Below are 15,408 nucleotides of genomic sequence, written 5' to 3'. Positions count from 1 at the left end.
TACAACAGTTTTATAATATCTGGAAATCTGACTTTGATGTGCTTACAGTTGAGGGTTGTCAAATATTGACATAAACATTATCAACCATGCAACTATACCACACATCAGCTGTGTCTGTGGAAAATGTAGGTCATGTTCAATTTCAAAGGCTTAGATAGCACAGCCGTAGATACGTAACAACATATTCTCACTTACATAATATCTCAAGAAGAAAACATATGTTTTAAACGTTTTTAATTTGATCCTTGTGAATGACATACATAACCAAATTTTTAAAAGTATTTATAAAACTGCATAGTATAGCTCCTTCCAAAGGAACATTTAGATTAAAGATTAAAAAGTATAAACTTTTGCCACATTTGAGCTACATGTTATAAATACGAAACATGAATCACTCAATCAATTCATTTTCAGCATTAAAAGTTTAGAGTGAAAGCAAAATAAATAAGTATACACAAATTAATCGAAGACTACAAATGCCTGATAAAACAGAAGTGCTGAATAGAATTTGTTGCTACAGTCAAATCTAACGTAAAAATAGCAACACATTTGAATTAGTTGAGTTTATGAAAACAAAAGACAACAGTTCCCACAACTAATTTATTAGACTTCTGTATGGGATGAAAGCAGTCGGAAATCAAACTTGTCTGTCATCAAGTAGAGGTAAAACGAGACAGTCCTGAAGTTTGGATCCACCCCGGCCCGAATAGAATTATGGGCCTTAGTTGAATCTTCTATGCTAGATGACAAGTGGAATGGAAGTAATTGAACTACATGTTGTCAATATCAGAGGCAATTGGATAAACATTTGCATTGGAATATATTACATCAAGTAAAACAGAACCACTACTTAATTTGGCCTTGATATCCAAATCAGCAGAAGAAAAACAAGACACCAGAAAACAATTCATCTAAGTCTTTAAGGCTCTTTCGTGAGTGAGGCGCTGTATCTTCAGGTGTAAAAAAAAAACTCAATTTCAGTGTTGTTTCATAGCAAGGAGAAAAATATAGTATTTAAAAAAAGAGTTATGAACAGAATAGTCCAGCGAGCAGAAGCGTATATTCCTATCCATCATCCTGATAGATGATACATGCTGTATCCCAGAGGTGTAGCGTACAACCCCATAGGTGAGAGGGGCAGCATGGGACGGTGGTAGGGGTAGGACTGTCCGTAGAGGGAGACGGCTGTGTGGAGCTGTGCTCCCAAGGGCATGGGTAACGTAAAGCCCGGGTGCAGCGCGGGTTTGGCAGCCATTTTAAGCTTCTCCAGCTCTGCCTCCTGTAGTCTCTTGGCCTTAGCCCGGCGGTTCTGGAACCAAATCTTGACCTGGGTCTCAGTCAGGGTCAGAAAGCTGGAGAACTCGGCCCGCTCAGCAATAGACAGGTACTGCTTCTGACGGAACTTACGCTCCAGAGACAGCAGCTGGGAGGTGGTGAAGGGAGTACGAGGCTTTCTGTTGGTCTTGTGCTTCCGCAGCGGACAGGTAGGACTTACCTGCCCTGGAGAGACAGAGAGTGAGACAGAGAGAGGGAGAGAGAGGTTCAGGGCCAATACTGATTTAATTTAACACATGGATAAGCTACTTGAGTGAGAAAGTAAATACTTTGTCCTGATCCTGATAGAAAACCTGTACCTAATGTAGTATTATCACATCATCCTGATAGAAAACCTGTAAATAATGTAGTATTATCACATCATCCTGATAGAAAACCTGTAAATAATGTAGTATTATCACATCATCCTGATAGAAAACCTGTAAATAATGTAGTATTATCACATCATCCTGATAGAAAACCTGTAAATAATGTAGTATTATCACATCATCCTGATTGTTCATTTATCTATGTTAGAGATACAGTATGAACTGATTGTGTGTGTACCCAAAGGTATTGGTTGGGCCGATAGCAATTTGAAACTGAAATTGAAACGTAGGCATACTCATGTCCCCTAAGTGCTGTACAAGTGAATTGACTATATAACATTTTCTTTGCATAAAATAGAGTGATTTTGGAGTGATGTAATATGTGATCCAATCAACTGTCTCTTACTAAGCTTGTTGTGGTTCATTGTTAAATGGAAATGTCAAACATTGCAATGGATACACATACTCCTGTCAAGGGAGGAAAGGACTATTATTTGTTGATTAGTTTAAAGCAATGCTGACAATTACACACAAACCACACGGACAAACTAAATTAAAGGGTTTGAAGACCTGCCTGATATTCCAAAAAGATAGAAATAAATCTTAATATCCCAAATAAATAATAGAAATGGTTGAATATTGTTTTCCAATGAAAGATGAAGTTGTGGCAGTTTAACTTACAAGACCCACAGTGAGCCATTATATTAACGGTGTAAAGACCCAGGCCTAACCAAATTATTTTCCTAATACTTATTTTTCACATATTGGTCTAATAGATTGAATATCAAGACTCTTACTTTATGGTAAGGATTTTCTACACAAACATTCAGATATATTCAAAGTATATAAGACAAAGTTAATACTTGCAAAAAGCGTTTTAGTGTACACCCTGTTAAATAAATTGAATTTGTCTGCCATACAATAGGATTTTGCGAGACAGGCAGCACACATACAAATAATATGTTAATTTGATTTGTATTTTACAATATTTGTATTTAACCTTTATTTAAACTAGGCAAGTCAGTTAAGAACAAATTCTTATTTACAATGATGGATAAAAAATAAAAAAAAGTAAATTAAAATATAGGACAAAACACACATCACGACAAGAGAGACAACACAACACTACATAAAGAGAGACCTAAAACAACAACATAGCATGGCAGCAACACATGACAGCACCGTATGGTAGCAACACATGACAACAACATGGTAGCAACACAACATGGTAGCAGCACAAAACATGGTACAAACATTATTGGGCACAGACAACAGCACAAAAGGCATGAAGGTAGAGTCAACAATACTTCACGCAAAGCAGCCACAACTGTCAGTAAGAGTGTCCATGATTGAGTCTTTGAATGAAGAGATTGAGATAAAACTGTCTGATAATGTACTGTACTTTTTATCCCTAACTATAAAATAATAGGTTATGGGAAATAGTGAGGTAATAAGTACACCTTCCAAATGTGTTCCGATTAGTCTACATAAAAACCACAGCTTTTCTCCAGAAATTACTTACGAGTTTGTGCAGAGAATCTTGGGCTCATAGCCCAGGGAGCACAATCATCCGGCTCGGAGGACTCTGACTTTACAGGCGACGGTGGGATAAAGTGCTTTCGGATTCCCGCAGGAGGGCTGTAGCTCTCTCTGCACAGGTACGGAGAGTTCTGCGTCTTTGAAAATGTAACCACAGAGACATTGTCGGGTTTGCTTGTAAACTCACTGTGAATCTTTCTACCCGACATTATAGCCTCCACACTGAAGGGATGATGGTGTCTTGTCACTTGAGTTTTGCGGTCATCCATCGTCCTCTCTAGCTCGGGTCGGCTGTCCTCCTCCGATGAACTGCTATCCCTCAAACTCACATGGGCAGACATTCCCCCGAAATATGTACCAATGGCACACGACAGGACTATCAGTCTCAGCTACAGGTGGCCTACAAAGTCTGGGGACACGACCTGTCAAGTGTGGGATAAGTTAAATAATCACGTGGCGCCAGTGGAACTTTCGGCCAATCGCAGCGCTGCCAAATGTAAGAGCGGACCTTGTTACCAGTGATTGGTCTCTCAAACAAGGGTTCAAAAATATATCCAGTAGGCTACACCACATGGTGTACTGTGACGGATTACTTCGAACCTAACCTCAAGAGATTGTGTAAACACAGGCCCCTTGTGGGTAATTTACGCCCAATTATGAAAGAGATGAACAATCTCTCTCAGGATGTGACTTTTCCTGAATGTAAAACGTTGTTGGTGCCTCAAACCAGGATACACAAATGTGGTGGGAAAGTGCTTCCTCTGCAGCCCAATTTTTTATCGTGCTCTCTTAATTCAAGTGTGCCCATAGCCGCTGGAAATAGGGGTGCTGAACATGTTGCAGCAAAAGTAGTACACTGGGCCTTTACTAGTGCTGTAATACTGGACCGATATAGCCGTCTGTAGCCTCCTGGTACTGGTATTTATTCTGATTCTAGATGGGATTCAACATTTTCATGACCTTTAAAATAGTGTGAATAGCCGACTACCACATCTCATTTGTTTTGGGGAAAAGTTGTAGCAGTCTCGATTCTTTCTACCTGTAAAAAATGTCATTTTGACTTTACCACCTGCTTCGTTATTTCAGCACATTATTGAGACTGACAAAATACCTTTTTTTTTTATAGCATATGCAGATTTTGTGTCTTTATTAAAAACAGACCAAATCCAGGTAGATAAACGTGGTAGTCTACTTAAACAAATGATGCAACATATTCTACCCACATCTGTTTATCCCGAGTTTTAATACATACGTGTTAATCAAACATCCATTTACTGTTATTCATCTGATGGATTTCTATAACATTCTTCTGTCAGTAGGCTGTGTTGAAATGAAGAGGACTTACATACCTACAGGTCAACAGTTGCACTTACGGTATGCGGAGAATACTGTAGGCCTATACATCATTTTCTCTTAGCTAACATATTGTTTTCAGTCACATTGGTTATGTTTTCAAGATTCAAAGCCCAGATTCCAAAAGCCAAATAAATTACTGTGCTGCTCAAAACATTTGTTTCATGAAATACACGACTAGAAGTAACTATTAGTTCTATCATGTAGTAATATTACATTTCCTCAATAAAGACCTTTACAAATGGTACTACTGGCACAAGAAATAAACAGCCACTATTTGATAATCACAAGGACTAACTCAGCTGCCCAGTTTGACTGGTAAGAGGTGTGTGTGTGTGTGTGTGTGTGTGTGGTGTGTGTGTGTGTGTGTGTGTGTGTGTGTGTGTGTGTGTGTGTGTGTGTGTGTGTGTGTGTGTGTGTGTGTGTGTGTGTGTGTGTGTGTGTGTGTGTGTGTGTGTGTGTGTGTGTGTGTGTGTGTGTGCGGGTCGCGTGGTGCATGTGGGTGGGTGCGTGCGTGCGTGCGTGCGTGCGTGCGTGTGTGTGTGTGTGTGTGTGTGCATGCGTGGGGGAACTACACGGGCTGAGACTGAGCGAGAGCGCCATTCCCATGAGGCTGTGCGTTATTAAACGGGGTGATTTCACAGACAATCTGAGGTTTGCGAAGGCGCCAGTGAGCGGGCAGATGAAAGCCTTGCTCCTCGGGGGAGAAACTGTTGCAGTTTTGCGGCTCTACTCAGTAGTCACCTCCCCACTTGCTCTGGTCACACCCCCACCCTCAGGCACCTTGTCGATCACAGTCCCAGGCCTTGCTACACACAGCCTGTCACAGGGATAAGTGGTAGTGAGACATGTAAACTGCATGTAGCCTACAGATGTAGGATCTTAATTTGATCACCCTGTTGCAGGAGAACTTTCCAGCAATGCAGTACATTTTTTAACTTATAGTGTGTTTGAGGTTTAAAAAGGTTTCTGAAGTTTGAAATGCAGACTTGATTTTCCCTTACGAAAATGAATCAACTACAATAATGTCCATTAATTACAATCCACATAATAATTCACATTTCCTGTTGCTTCAGGATTATTTTCCTGCTGTAGCAAACTGGCTCAAATTAAGATCCTGCACCTATATATAGTCAACTCAATGCAATAGTGCTGTGGAAACTCTTGAGACGTGAAGAAAGAACGTGACTGAAGCCGCGTGCGAACCGAACGTGGACCAAGGAGATTTTCAGCAGGAGGAGGAACCCCCTTGAGTAGAAAATTACAAACACATCCTCCTTCCTTTTTCCATAATCTCTTTTTGGCTTGATTTTTTTTTTAAAGTGGAGGGGGAGAAAACGTCAAAAGACAGCTTCTGGTTTTGTTGGTATGTTTGGACACACCTCAAGCATTGTAATTATAGTCTGCGCTTTGAAGTGGTGGAATGTGGGACTGTGTAATAAGCTGGGTTTGTTACACGCATACTGTGTTTACACAGCCATTAGGCCCACTTTATGGACACTCTGACCCCAAAGCACACTAAATGGGCTTGTAAGTAAGCATTTCACGGTAAGGTCTACACTTGTTGTATTCGGCGTATGTGACAAATAAAGATTGATTGTATTTTAAATGAAAACTGATACTTTTAAGGATTCTCAGTAGATTAAATCATGTCTAATGTTGGAAGATTACTATAGTTTTTTACATGTATAAATAGGAATTGACCATATTATTAGAAGATTGATACCTCTTGGTAGGTTTGTTGCTGTGCCAAATCATGAAATACCTCATTATACTGTCTATATTGTTGCACAGACAACATACATCTAGCAACCCAAGAAGTGATGACTTTCGATAGATAATCAGAATATACTGTAACCATAAACCGATATTTGCTAGTATGGAAAAACACTATTTTACATTACAATACTTTACATTATAATACTTTACATTACAATTCTTAACATTACAATACTTTACATTACAATACTTTACATTACAATACTTTACATTGCAATACATTATGACATGCAACAAAGTTTTTTTTTTTCTTCACCTTTATTATAACATGTAGCCGGCTACCACCAGGTTACTCATCCCTGCACCTTATAGGCTGCTGCCGTATGAACATACACATGGAATCACTGGTCACTTTAATAATGGAACACTGGTCAATTTAATAATGTTAACATACTGTTTTACCCATTTCATATGTATATGCTGTATTCTAGTCAAGTCCATCCTTTTTAACTTTTGCTGTACATATACTATTATATCCTTCGTATTCTTTAGATATACTACATATTCTATCCACATACTGTCCATAATGTCTATACATTCCATCACATATATATACTTTATATGTACAGTAAAAGTCAAAAGTTTGGACACATCTACTCATTCCAGGGTTTTTCTTTATTCATACTATTTTCATTCCTCATGAAGCTGGTTGAGAGAATGCCAGGAGTGTGCAAAGCTGTCATCAGTACTAAGGATGGCTACTTAACAAAATATATTTTGATTTGTTTAAGAGTTTTTTTGGTTACTACATGATTCCATATGTGTTATTTCATAGTTTTGATGTCTTCACTGTTATTCTACAATGTAGAAAATAGTAAAAATAAAGAAAAACTCTTGAATGAATAGGTATTTCCAAACTTTTGACTGGTACTGTTTATATACAGTATATATTTATACTCCAGACTATGACATTGCTCTTCCTAATATTTATATATTTCTTAATTCCATTCTTTTACTTTTAGATGTGTGTTGTTGTGTATTGTTAGAAAGTACTGCACTGTTGGAGCTAGGAACACAAGCATTTCGCTACACTCCCGCAATAACATCTGCTGAACGTGTATGCGACCAATACAATTTGATTCGCTTTAAAGAGTGTTTTAACAAGTGAACACTGACAATGAATGCATTATTTGCCCAGATACCCTTTAAATTCAGTATAATTTTTCTTATTCTAACAATCCAAAACATATTCTTTACCTGATATAGGGAACATAATACATGATAATTATATAATTATGCATTTCAGTCTGAAAAACAAGTCCTGTCTAGAAGCCCTCTCTCTACAGAAAGGTCAGACATGTTGTCAAACTTGCAAAGCTTGTTGAAATGAAGGGAGTTATTAAGTTAAGCCTGACAGTGGCTATCATCACATTGTTTTCATTAACACCTTAATTAGTGTTAAGGAGCGACGGTCTTGCGACCAAGCTTTAGCTCTAATGAACCTAAATTACTACCTTCAATAGGTGGATGGCGCCAGCTCAAATTAGCTGCTAACAGAGGAGACTGCTATTCAGCAGGAAAAGAATGATCCTGTAATGTGAAAAATTTATGCTCACTTTGCTAATGACATCTGAAGAGGCAATCTGTTGTTAGCCTCAGCTCCGCTGTTGTGATTAAGTCAGCTGCTGATTGCAGGGCAGCAAAGGGGAGGCTCTTGAGAAATGTTTTGGTTGTGGTTTCTTAACATTATTCATAGCTATAAAGGTGATACAGAAATTATGCACATTGCCAAAAACAAAAGAGGGAACTCTCAGTGGAAGCATGTGTGTAGTATTTTGCCAAACTTGTTCACTCAGGAAAATAGTCTTCTGGCCGAGTGTTAGTGCCATCTCAAATTATTTTTGGAACTCTCCCTGACAATGATATACTGTAGTACTGTGTAATTCACTACCAATGAAGTTCTACATCTTTCCTCTAAACCCTCGGCTCCAAACCCAGTATTGTCAGACATTACTATAATTTTATAAATTAGATATTGCACAGGGTTAAGTGAAGTTAGTGTCTTTAAATGGAACAACTACTTAAACATTCCTGTCCAATATATATATAAGAGGTGTGCATTCTTTGCTTTACAGACTAGTCATTATCCAACACAATGACTGGTTCGAGGTGTTACAGAAAAGAGCTCAGGGAGTGTAGGCCTTACAGGCAACGCATGACCAACAGGCAACCACTACCAGAGTCGCAGAGACAATGGTCCAATGTTAAAATGAATTGGAGAGGATCAATAGGAGGGCAATGCCAGCGCCAGGAGGCCTCMACTCAACCCAAGCAGGGTTCCCCTTCCAAACAAAAACATTGCTGAGGAGTGGAGGGTATGGGAGGGGCCCCTATCTCCGTAATCAGGTCAGGATCAGAGCCCAGCCGCTGTGTCCAGACTGATGGAGACATTTGGCTTTATGAGTCATAGTGTTCATGACTCCAGTTTCCCTGTCAACCAGGGGGAGGGACCAAGGGGCCTGCCTCTCTTTCAATTAAATTAAATTTAAATTTAAGGGCTTTATTGACATAAACATATGTTTACACTTTTTTTACAGTAAACATTACACTCACAAAAGTTCCAATAGAATAAAGACATTTAAAATGTCATATTATGTGCAAATAGTTAAAGGACAGAAGGGAAAATAAATATACTGTACATAAATATGGGTTGTATTGATAATGGTGTTTGTTCTTCACTGGTTGCCCTTTTCCTGTGGCAACAGGTCACAAATCTTATTGCAGTGATGGCACACTCTGGTATTTCACCCAATAGATATGAGAGTTTATCAAAATTGGGTTTGTTTTTTAATTCTTTGTGGAATTACTTTTTAAAATTGACTTTTTCCAAATTTTAATACATTGCAACCTTATTCGAAAATCGATTAAAACGTTTTTTTCCCTCATCAATCTACGCACAATACCCCATGATGACAAAGCAAAAACAGGTTTTTAGAAATGTCTGCACATTTATAAAAAATAAAAAACGGAAATATCACATTTACATGACTATTCAGACCCTTTACTCAGTACTTTGTTGAAGCACCTTTGGCAGCGATTACAGCCTCGAGTCTTCTTGGGTATGACGCWACAAGCTTGGCACACCTGTATTTGGGGAGTTTCTCCCATTCTTCTCAGCAGATCCTCTCAATCTCTGTCAGGTTGGATGGGGAGCTTGTCCCAAAGCTTGTCCCGAAGCCACTCCTGCGTTGTCTTGGATGTGTGCTTAGGGTCGTTGTCCTGTTGGAAGGTGAACCATCGCCCCAGTCTGAGGTCCTGAGCGCTCTGGAGTAGGTTTTCATCAAGGATCTTTCTGTACTTTTCTCCGTTCATCTTTCCCTCGATCCTGACTAGTCTCCCAGTCCCTGCTGCTAAAAAACATCCCCACAGCATGATGCTGCCACCACAATGCTTCACCATAGGGATGGTGCCAGGTTTCCTCCAGATGTGATGCTTGGCATTCAAGCCAAAAAGTTAAATCTCAGATCAGAGAATCTTGTTTCTCATGGTCTGAGAGTCTTTAGGTACCAATGGGGCTGTCATGTGCCTTTTACTGAGGAGTGGCTTCCGTCTGTCCACTCTATGATAAAGGCCTGATTGGTGGAGTGCTGCAGAGAGGTTTGTCCTTCTGGAAGGTTCTCCCATCTCCACACAGGAACTCTGGAGCTTTGTCAAAGTGACCAAGGAACTCCCTGACCAAGGCCCTTCTCCCCCGATTGCTCAGTTTGGCCGGGCGTCCAGCTCTAGGGAGGGTCTTGGTGGTTCCAAACTTCTTCCATTTAAAAATTATGACGGCCACTGTGTTCTTGGGGACCTTCAATGCTGCAGAAATGTTTTGGTACCCTTCCCAGATCTATGTCTCGACACAATCCTGTCACAATCCGGACCTCTATGGACAATTCCCTCGACCTCATTGCTTGGTTTTTGCTCTGACATGCACTGTCAACTGTGGGACCTTATATAGACAGGTGTTTGCCTTTCCAAATAATGCCCAATCAATTGAATTTACCACAGGTGGACTCCAATCAAGTTGTAGAAACATCTCAAGGATCATTAATGGAAACCTGCACCTGAGCTTAATTTCAAGTCTTATAGCAAAGGGTCTGAATACTTACATAAATATGGTGTTTCTGTTTTTTGTTTTTAATACATTTGCAAAAATGTCTAAAAACTGTTTTTGCTTTGTCATTATGGGGTATTGTGTGTAGATTGCTAAGGATTTTTTTTATTTAATCAATTTTAGAATAAGGCTGTAACATTACAAAATGTGGAAAAATAGAATGGGTCTGAATACCTTCCGAATACAATGTATGTGTATCTAATATGGTCATACATTTGTCAGGAGGTTAGGAAGTGCAGCTCAGTTTCCACCTCATTTTGTGTGCAGTGTGCACATAGCCTGTCTTCTCTTGAGAGCCAGGTCTGCCTACGGCGACCTTTCTCAATAGCAAGGCTATGCTCACTGGGTCTGTACATAGTCAAAGCTTTCCTTAAGTTTTGGATCAGTCACAGTGGTCAGGTATTCCGCCACATTGTACTCTCTGTTTAGGGCCAAATAGAATTCTAGTTTGCTCTGTGTTTTTGTTAATTCTTTCCAATGTGTCAAGTAATTATCTTTTCATTTCTCATGATTTAGTTGGGTCTAATTGTTTTGCTGTCCTGGGGCTCTATGGGGTCTGTTTGTGTTTGTGAACAAGAGCCCCAGGACCAGTTTGCTTAGGGTACTCTTCTCCAGGTTAATTTCTCTGTAGGTGATGGCTTTGTTATGGAAGGTTTGGGAATCGCTTCCTTTTAGGTGGTTGTAGGACCCCAGACCTCACAACCATAAATGGCAATGGGTTCTATAACTGATGAAAGTATTTTTTGCCAGATCCTAATTGGTATGTCGAATTCTATGTTCCTTTTGATGGCATAGAAGGCCATTCTTGCCATGTCTCTCAGATCGTTCACAGCTTTGTGGAAGTTACCTGTGGCGCTGATGTTTAGGCCGAGATTTGTTTCGTTTTTTTGTGTGCTCTAGGGCAACGGTGTCTAGATTATGATTTTTTGTTTTACTGAAATTTACTGTCATGGCCTAGGTCTGACATAATCTGTGCAGAAGAAGATCTAGGTGCTGCTGTAGGCCCTCCTTGGTTGGGGACAGAAGCACCAGATCATCAGCAAACAGTAGACATTTGACTTCAGATTCTAATACGGTGAAGCCGTGTGCTGCAGACTGTTCTAGTTCCCTCGCCAATTCGTTGATGTATATGTTGAAGAGGTTGGGGCTTAAACTGCATCCCTGTCTCACCCCACGGCCCTGTGGAAAGAAATGTATGTGTGGTTTTTTTTGCTAATTTTTGCCAATTTTAACCCGCACACTTGTTTGTGTATATGGATTTTATAATGCCGTATGTTTTTCCCCCAACACTACTTTCCATCAATTTGTATAGCAGACCCTTTTTTAAATCAACAAAGCATGAGAAGACTTTCCCTTTGTTTTGGTTTGTTTGTTAGTCAATTAGGGTGTGTAGGGTGAATTTCCCTAAGGTTGCTGTTGAAACATATCCCGCGGTAGGTATTGGGGTCAAATTTGTCTCCACTTTTGTGGATTGGGGTGATCAGTCCTTGGTTTCCTCTCTCTCTCTCTCTCTCTCTCTCTCTCTCTCTATCTCGCTCTCCGCTCTCGCTCTCGATTCAGTTCATTAAATTAAATTCAAGGATTTTTTGGAAAACACATGTTTACATTGACAAAGAAAGTTTAATAAATAAGAAACACAAGTGAAATAAACAAGATAAATCAACAAGGGAAATAAACAATCAAAAATGAAACAGTACACATTAGACATTTCAAAATGTGGTGCTGTGTCACACACTGTGGTATTTCACCTAGTAAATATGGGAGTTTATCAAGATTGGATCTGTTATAAAACTCTTTGTGGGTATGTGTAATCTGAGGAAATATGTGTCTCTCTAATATGGTCATCACCGTGCAGTTGGCACAATGTTAGGAAGTGCAGCTCAGTTCCCACCTCATTGTGTGGGTAGCACATAGCCTGTCTTCTCTTGAGAGCCAGGTCTGCCAAGTCTGCTCTCTCTCTCTCTCTCTCTCCTTCTCTTCTTCTCTCTCTCTCTCTCTCTCTCTCTCTCTCTCTCTCTCTTCTCTCTCTCTTCTCTCTCTCTCTCTCTCCTCTCTCCTCTCTCTCTCTCTCTCTCTCTCTCTCTCTCTCTGCGGAGCACAGGTGCTTGCATATTGCACAAGAGATGAGAGGCTATAAGTTAGACACTTATTTGCATAACCATCATTAATTAGCTAAATTTAAGTCTTACATCTGCGTTGAATGTATTACCTGAAGAGGAAGGCTAGGACATCTATATATAGGGCTATATATCAAATAGAAAGGATTATTTATTTTGGATGCAATTTGAATGGAGTTTATGGAGAGAGAGAAAGACTGCGAGAGAGTGCTCGCGCATGAACTGATTTAAATAAACGATAATTATAGGCTGTTTAAATCTGAAATTAAGGTTTGTTTATTTTCTAGAGGTATTGAGATGGTGAAATTGTTTTTAAATGAGAGGAATGAGTGTCGGTGAGCAGTTTCCATATTTCAGGGAAATGCAACTCTAAACAAAAAACTCTAAAAGAGCAATCATAGTCTCGTTAAAAGTGAATGGGTCTGGTTTGAAAGGCGCAACTTTCCCAGCAGACTACTCTTAAGTCTTTACATCCCACTCTTTACGGCTCAGATGATGTCACCTCAACATTAGTGTCCTGGTCTGCTCAAATCAGAGAGCTCTCCGTTAGTCCAGAAGTAGTGATTTGGCATATGTGCTGAGTGGTACATCGAAAGAAAGCGCTTTAAGAGAATAAACAAATGACTCCAGAAACATCAAAGTTATCTTATGGTTTGGGCACTAATCTAAAAAGAGACTGCAGGGACAATGTCACCTGACACCCGGGCAGAGGAGGTCACTGTATTAATACGATCCTTCCTGCCCCCTGGCCAGTGCAGACGTGCACCTCTGACTCGCCCTGTTTAATGAGAGAGAGACGCCAGGCATAGTGGGACCAGCCCAGTTGACTGGACGCCCCCTATGCCAAACCCCCCTGTCCCCAACTCGCCACTCTCGTCTCCACCCGGCCCCCACTGGGGCCTGGCCGGGACCCTCCGCCCACAAGTTCAAATGTCAGGGCCCCGATGCGCGCCTTTGAAACAGGGGAGACTGAGGCCATGTCTCTAATTGATTGGCAGCTCTGCAATTACCAATGCCCTGCTTTTACAGCCACATAGGACCCCAATACAGAGAGAGCTAGGATTTCACCGCTGTGGGAATGTAGATGTTGCTTAAGATGAATTATATTTTCTCTCCAAAAAGTTTCATAATTCATCTCATTATGTCAGCTTGGCCTACTTGTCGAGGTTCTAAACTGGTCCTCAATGCTCCAGAGCATTAAAGGGGTTACCGGTCTGAAGTTTCATGTTAATTCAGTCTCATCCGTTTCTTTGTGGCTGCTTGCAAGGTTGTTTGTTTGCGTTGGTGGTGAATGTGGTTATTACCGTTGTTGTCTGTGGTAAAGCTGAGTGGTGCCACTGTGTTAGTCCTCTAAAGGACAGTCAGGTAGATTTCATTAATGTGGTAGGACACATATTCCCCCTTTTCGTCTACTTCAATATCAGGCCTTTTAAGTCCTGCTGTCTCCTGATCTGAAGATAATTGTTCACTGTAACACTACCCAGGAAATGGGCTGATCAACTCCAGATGCACAGACAAGGAGAGAGAGAGAGAGCGAGAGAGAGAGAGAGAGAGAGAGAGAGAGAGAGAGAGAGAGAGAGAGAGACGTCCCGGCATTTACTTGTAGTCATCGATGCCAAGGTCAATATTTTCTTTGATAAAATTAATAGACCTAACATGTTTTTGATTGTTCTCAATAATAAGTGTTTGTGTTGCACTTACACAGTATTTGCTTGTAATCACCTAGCTTGTACATGTTGGAATGAAATTACATGGTCTACACAAACTGACACGAAGAGGCTTAAAGATGCACTATGTAGAAATCGATCCGCCATTTCCTAGTTGCTAAAATTCAAATAGTAAGCCTAATTTCAATTTATAGTGTAGAGAGTCATTGTATAGTGTAGAGAGTCATTGTACAATCTAAACCGCTGTGYAATATATTTTCCATAACCAAAAATGTTGTATTTTCAGCTGTTTGAAGCTGGTGTATAAAACCGAAAGTAAAAGTTAAGAACGGGAAACATAGAAGTAGTGCACATAGAACAGATCTACCGTTTCTTAAATCAAATCACATTTTATTGGTTGCATACATATTTTCAGCAGATGTGATTGTGTAGTGAAATGCTTGTGTTCCTAGATCCAACAGTACAGTAATGTCTAACACTACACAAAAATACATACAAATCTAAAAGTTAAAGAATGGAATTAAGAAATATAGAAATATTAGGACGAGCAATGTCAGAGTCCGGAGAATAAATATACAGTACCAGTCAAACGTTTTCGAACACCTACTCATTCAAGGGTTTTTCTGGATTTTTACTGTTTTCTACATTGTAGAATAATAGTGAAGACATCAAAACTATGAAATAGCACATATGGGATCATGTACAGTAGTCACCAAAAAAGTGTTAAACAAATCAAAATATATTTTATGTTTGAGATTCTTCAAAGTAGCCACCCTTTGCCTTGATGACAGCTTTGCACACTCTTGGCATTCTCTCAACCAGCTTCATGAGGGAGTCACCTGGAATGCATTTCAATTAACAGGTGTTCCTTGTTAGAAGTTCATTTGTGGAATTTCTTTCCTTCTTAATGCATTTGAGCCATTCAATTGTGTTGTGACAAGGTAGGGGTAGTATACAGAAGATAGCCCTATTTGGTAAAAGACCAAGTCCATTTTGTGGCAAGAACAGTACAATCGCAAAGAGAAACAACAGTCCATCATCGCTTTAAGACATGGAGGTCAGTCATTCTGGAAAATATCAAGAAATTTGAAAGTTTATTCAAGTGCAGTCGCAAATTCCATCAAGTGCTGTGATGAAACTAGCTCTCATGAGGACCGCCACCGGAATGGAAGACTCAGAGTTGCCTCTGCTGCAGAGGATAAGTTCATTAG

At 39.9% G+C, this 15,408-nt stretch overlaps 1 protein-coding gene across 1 annotated transcript; it reads right to left on the bottom strand.

The window, feature by feature from the left end:
* Window positions 1-986: 986 nt before the first annotated feature.
* Window positions 987-3,706, bottom strand: LOC111951060 (homeobox protein MSX-2). Its single transcript, XM_023969041.2, has 2 exons — window positions 3,166-3,706; window positions 987-1,500 (listed from the first exon to the last, which is right to left on the bottom strand). Exons 1-2 carry the CDS (start codon window positions 3,521-3,523, stop codon window positions 1,073-1,075), a joined length of 786 nt encoding a protein of 261 aa, XP_023824809.1. The 5' UTR covers window positions 3,524-3,706; the 3' UTR covers window positions 987-1,072.
* Window positions 3,707-15,408: the final 11,702 nt, after the last annotated feature.

This window comes from Salvelinus sp. IW2-2015, linkage group LG23 (assembly GCF_002910315.2).
Source record: "Salvelinus sp. IW2-2015 linkage group LG23, ASM291031v2, whole genome shotgun sequence".
Classification (NCBI taxonomy): domain Eukaryota; kingdom Metazoa; phylum Chordata; class Actinopteri; order Salmoniformes; family Salmonidae; genus Salvelinus; species Salvelinus sp. IW2-2015.
Note: the sequence above shows the minus strand (reverse complement) of the source record. Positions and strands in the feature narration are given on the sequence as shown.